Source organism: Elaeis guineensis, chromosome 16 (genome assembly GCF_000442705.2).
Source record: "Elaeis guineensis isolate ETL-2024a chromosome 16, EG11, whole genome shotgun sequence".
NCBI lineage: Eukaryota > Viridiplantae > Streptophyta > Magnoliopsida > Arecales > Arecaceae > Elaeis > Elaeis guineensis.
In genome coordinates this window covers 23086588-23092832 of record NC_026008.2, presented here as the reverse complement: position 1 = coordinate 23092832, position 6245 = coordinate 23086588, and the positions used below count along the sequence as shown (strand labels likewise).

The window sequence follows — 6245 nt, the reverse complement described above, 5'->3', positions numbered from 1 at the left end:
GGCTCTTTAAGAATCTATTGAACTCTACCATGGCAGCGAAAAGTGAGTAGAGAGAACGTGTTCCAGATGCAAAAAGCAAAGCAGAAAATAACGAATGCTAATACAAGGAGAGAGTAAAGATTTTTTTAGAAGAAATTAAACGGCAACAGACTTATAAATAATCTTAAATTTAAAAAAAAATAAAATAACTTATAACTCACACTATACATAAAATATATTTTTTCATTATTTTAATTATTTTTTAAATATATAAAATTAATATTAATAAATTAATAAAATAAAATATTTTTTTTCAAAAGAAAAAATCATATTGTATGGCTCAAGGTTGTAAACTAGTTTGTGTAATATAATAATAATAATAATAAAAAGATGCATTTCAACTTAGCATTTTGTTATCCTGGAGCATTCCATATGGTTGGTTTTATTGCAGTTACATTGCGGTAATATTAACAATATTATTATTATTAATATATAAATTATTTTTTAAATAATTATATTATTAATAAAAATAATATTTTCAGAATGTTATATTTTTAAATAAAAAATGTGTCCTGCACGGTACGGAATTTATGGTTGTTGTTTTATTAATCTCGATATAAAATAAAAATAATATTTCAATAGAAGGCAACGAACTCTCTCTCGTTTTCCGCCAATTACCCTCCCTCCATTTTGTTTCCTCCGAAGACGTACGATTTTGACTTGATTCTTTCTTCCAAATTTGGAACCAAATCCCCAAATTTGGTAACGTTGTAGTTTCCTTTCCGAGAATTGTTTCGAATTGATCAAATCTGTGATGAATTTAAGGATCTCGGGCGTTCTGAAAAGTTTCGCGATTGAAAGAACTAAAGTTCTCTCCAATCCTCCCACCAAAAACTTGAATTTAGGGTTAGGGTTTGGTTTGAGTTGATGTTTGTATCGGCATGGGAGTCGATTACTACAACGTCCTGAAGGTGAACCGGAACGCCACCAATGAGGATCTCAAGAAATCGTATAGGAGGATGGCGATGCAGTGGCACCCGGACAAGAACCCTAACAACAAGGCTGAGGCCGAAGCCAAGTTCAAGCAGCTCTCCGAGGCCTATGAGGCGAGTCACTGGATCGATTCCCTTCCCTTTTTTAATTTCCGGATGTATTTTTTGAGTTCTAGTAGACTTCAGTAGATTATAAAGAGATGCCTGCAAAAATATCTTGATTTGATTCAAGTGGTTAGAAATTCATGAGGGCTAGTAAGGAAACGGTAAGGATTTCAAAGTTAGAATTTGAGTGTAATTGGAGATGAAAGTGGGAAGACAGAAATTTGATAGGTATCTCAGGTTCTTGAACACAATCTTGGCTTTTTCCTGAAAAGTGAAAACTATGATATATTTGACAACTACTTCATCTAGTTTTCCTTTGTCATGAGAGATTTTTTCCTGATAATATTTCTTGGGAAAAAGGTTTATGCAATTGTTGACTTAAAATAATGAGTATGCGTTTATTAATATGTTTCTTGGAAAAAAAACCTTATGTTACAATGCTTTGGATGGATTATTCTAGGCTGAAAAGAAAGTATAAGTAGGAGTATGACAGGAATCTTATTTATGTTGTAAGTTATCTGTTTCTATTGGATCATGGCACTTCTTTTGCAAGTTTATGTTGATTCAAAGTTTAGAATATGATGTTGGTTTAACAATGCATTTGGATTTTTTCTTTTTTATGTTGGTCATGATTTTTGACAATGCATCGCAGGAAACTAACTAGATTCTGTTGTTTTGGAGTTGCTCCAGATTGAGGAAATAACTAGATTTTTATATTTGACCCAAGAATCTTTTAATTCTTTGATAGTAGATTTGTTAAATTGGTACTGAATAAAATTCTACCTGTTTGAAAAGATGAAACCCATGCACAAGAATGAAAGAAAGAGCAAGAACCTTGCTTATTCTGTCTTATTATTGTCCTTAGCAAATGGAACTTTATTCACCCAATTTTGATGTTCTATAGTTTCATTAGATGATTCACTTTAAATGTTCTTTCAATTAACTGAAGTTAAGTTTCCTTGTTCAATATGATTGCGTGTAGAAATGGTACCTTTGAGGGTTCATGGGCCTGTGTACTTGAGTTTAATATCTACTAGTTTTCAGAAATCTTGCTCTTTGTTGAAGGAAAATGTTAAAAAAACAAAAGAAAGAAACAATTGCATGTATTAGCTTGCAGAGTTATTCTAGATGATATGTATCTGCCCATATGTTGCTCACATGTCAGCCCTGCTGTCTCAGGTTCTAAGTGATCCACAGAAGAGGGCAATATATGATCAATATGGAGAAGAGGGTCTGAAAGGGATGCCCCCTCCTGGTTCCAACAGTGGGGTCCCATTTGCTAATGGCTCAAGTGGTCCTAGTAATTTCCGATTCAATCCTCGAAGTCCAGAGGATGTTTTTGCTGAGTTATTTGGAAGTGGCCCTTTTGAGTTCGAGTCCATGGGACGTGCAAAGTCCATGAGGTTTCATACAAATGGTAGTGGGACTTTTGGCGGATTAGGTGGGACTGAGAATACCTTCAAATCAAATGCTGAGGCAGTTAGTGCTAGCAGAGGCCAGCCTCGGAAAGCACCACCTGTGGAGACCAAGCTCGAATGCAGCCTTGAAGAGCTTTATACTGGATCAACAAGGAGGATGAAGATCTCAAGAAATGTTATGCGACCTAATGGGTATAGACTTTTCCAGATATCTTGTAGTGCTCTCATATCGTTTTGTGACCTGATGTTATGCTGAACCTTGTCATAGAACATACTGTTAATTACAGGATGGCTGCAAGCATGTGATTTATTGACAATAATATAGAAGTATGCTTGAACTGAACTTTGCATCCTGTTCTAATCTTTCACTTTCATATGAGAGAATAATTCTTCATGCAGATTTTCAAGTCAACTGTTTTCTAATTTTCCATAGTTTTCTTAGTTCTATATGTTCATATATCTGCATCATACCATGAAACGGTATGTTTACCATTTAGAGTTCTGGAGGTTGTTTGTTGGGTACTTAAAACAATGCACTGGTGATATTTTTAAATTTAGATGCTGTCATCTTAGAAAATGTTTATTGATTTATTCAACATGTTTGAAAGGTATGATAGTATTTATCCATATGAGGAACCAAAATAGTTCAGTGAATCCAGTCTTCTACTGGTCTACTACCATACATAGACATGGTGAGTAGGGATTATCTCGCTTGAACAGAACTTTGAGGCTTTCTTGTTTCCACAAATCAGTCAGCTGCTCTATTTTCTCCTTTAATTGTATGAACATCAATATTATGTATATGATCAGCTAGCAAGTAATAACTTAGGACTCCCCCGACAAACATAGATTTTATGAAGATTTTTGGAAATTCGAACTGAGAATTTGTCCTAAAGAGATCTGGAACATTTTCAGCTTTCCTTGCTCATATTATTGTTTAAGATAAATTACAGTTTCCCTTTTCTATCTTAAGGATCTGAACAGTTAGCATATTCATATATCGACTTATGTTTAATGTGGATCTGTTTCTTTCTAGCTGGGCTTTGTGGAAGTGCGGTAGTAATATGACTTTTATCACTATTGATGGCTTTGGAAAAATTATTTTGAATTGTTTTTAAGATCAGAATGCCATTTTCTTAACATCTTTGAAATGCTCTAAAATCCCTTTGTTTTGTGAAATCTTCTATGTTTCTGTACTAACTTGTGTGGGGATCCTTATTCTATATAATGTCATAGTTACTGGCAAGATTTGTTTGGACTGTTCTTTCTCTGATAATGTGGCTCTTTTGACATCACTTACATAGTATACTCTATATATCTTTGGCCCCACAAAGCTTCCTTATTCAACATTTCCTAAATATTATCAGGACTATCTCCTGGAGTGGTGGGCCCTGGCCCTTGTGTCATCTTTTATTATGAATTCAACTGGATCTGAGATTGAGGCAATACATCTAAATAGATTATCTTTGAGAAGTGACTACCTACATGCAGCCCTTGCATGGTGCAGCTTAATGTTTGAAACAGTTTCAGAACTTGTATTTTAGACCCAAGAATCTTGTTTATAGAATGTTAATAGCTCTTGTAGCATGCAAAATATCAAATCATGGTTCATTTGATATGCAGAAGTTAAACAGCATCTCTGTCATGTCTGAGAACTTTAGGAATCTGTGATCCTTTTAGAACTAATTGAGCTCCTCCTTTTCATACTTTTATTATCCATATTCTCAGAAAAATGTATGATTTCTTTAACCAAGTTTACTTTGCAACATATGTAGAGTGATATCCATAAATGCAGTTTTGCGTAGATATTGAGTGAGAGATGCTGCACCATTTTTTTTAGTGGTAAAAGGACCTCAACAATGTATGGGGACATGCAAGTTCTATTATATCATGCGGTATCCATTCTTCAAATCTTTCTTTTCTGGGCTTTGTATTCTGTTATACGTACATATTTACCTGTATGTACATGCATATGTATGTAACATACATATGTCTGTCTGACTGTGTACATATATATGCATGTATTTCCTTACTGTTGCGTATTTTATTACTTTAATCTTGTTAATTATTTTCCTTCAAGTTTTATCTTTTTGGTTTCCTTTAATCTTGTTAATTATTTTATTACTTTAATCTTGTTATACATACATATGCATGTATACTGGAGATAAAAATATCAGTCTTTTAATGCCTATCATTTTGAAATTTCAGGCTATGATTGTTATGCCTGTTCATATTATTTTTCTGTCATTATCATGGTTATCCTTCTCTATTCAGTTTTGAAATAAACTTTTTCTTATGCAGTGGAAAAGATATAATATAAAGGCTTGTGTCTTTCTGATGTATATATTTCCCCTTTCCTTTTATCTTTGTGTACAAAAATAGGCGTCTGGTGCCCGAGACGGAGATCTTATCAATTGATGTGAGGCCTGGATGGAAGAAAGGAACCAGGATAACATTTCCAGACAAAGGGAATGAGCAGGCGAACCTTTTGCCAGCAGACCTTGTCTTTGTCATTGAGGAGAAGCCTCATGAGGTGTACAAGAGGGAGGGGAATGATCTTGTTGTCCACTGGAAAATTTCTTTGGTGGATGCACTTGCAGGGGCCATAATAAAGCTAACAACCCTTGATGGGCGTGACCTTGCAATCAATGTGACTGATATTGTGACCCCTGGGTATGAGCTTGTGGTTGCAAAGGAAGGGATGCCGATCGCCAAAGAGCCAGGCAAGAAGGGAAATCTGAGGATCAAGTTTGATGTTAAGTTTCCTTCAAGGTTGACAACCGAGCAGCGGGCAGCCATTAGATGTATCCTTGGAGGTTAACTACAGCAAATGCATAATACTATATGCTTAACAAACAGGCTCCACACTAATATCTTAGTATTTGTTTTGTTCCTTTTATTGGTATTGTCTACTATTTTTCTTCCAACTAATTTCTTCGTTTGTTATAGCTCAGAATGTGAATAGCATTTTGAATGCATGATGCTCTTTCTCATGATAATTTAATTTTCAAATGCAACCAAAGCATATTTTGGTGGACCTTGTGTTGGAAAAGCTTATATAGACTCTTGTTTTTCATGTGGAGGTGTTTCTCCACGGTCGTTTGGTCAGTGCTTACCTGTGTTAATGCTATGCTATTGTCACATGCAATGATTTTAGGTCAGATAGTTGTTACAAGTGGAATAAAGTCTAAAGACTTTGACTTTGTTTACTGATTGGAATGTGAAAGAATATCAAGGAAAATATGCTAAACCTAGATGTTGAATGCGCGGAGTCTCATCTCCTTGGTAATGTGATGTGGTCAAGACTTTAAATCCTAGTATTAAATCACGTATTATTTTTCATCGAAATGGTATGGTATTAGTATGATACAAATATTAGTAATACATACTGAAATTTATAGGCACCAGTTTGCATGATCAAGTGTGTATTGATATGGACTAGTATGATGACTGGTATGGGGGGTTTGAGCATCTTAGCGCCAATATTGGTTTCATGCCAAAACAGTATCCTAGGGATGGTACTATCTTGCTCTGGTGGTTTATTTAAACCATGGATGTTCTCGTTAGGGATGTAAATAAATTGAGCTACTCGCGAGCTACTTGAGTTTGATTTGAATCCAAATTTGACTGGACTTAAGGTCGAGTAACAAAATAATTAGCTTGACAACTTACAAGTCTATTTGAATTTATATATAATTTTAATAAAATTATTTTATTTATAATATATATTAATATATATTATTAGTAGGCT

General features: G+C 34.4%; 1 protein-coding gene across 1 annotated transcript; it reads left to right on the top strand.

Annotated features, from left to right (window-relative positions):
* The first annotated feature begins 632 nt into the window (after positions 1 to 632).
* LOC105060640 (uncharacterized) lies at positions 633 to 5532 on the top strand. The gene is made up of 3 exons (XM_010944430.4): positions 633 to 1085; positions 2256 to 2686; positions 4877 to 5532. Exons 1-3 carry the CDS (start codon positions 921 to 923, stop codon positions 5313 to 5315), a joined length of 1035 nt encoding a protein of 344 aa, XP_010942732.1. The 5' UTR covers positions 633 to 920; the 3' UTR covers positions 5316 to 5532.
* The last annotated feature ends 713 nt before the right edge of the window (positions 5533 to 6245 follow it).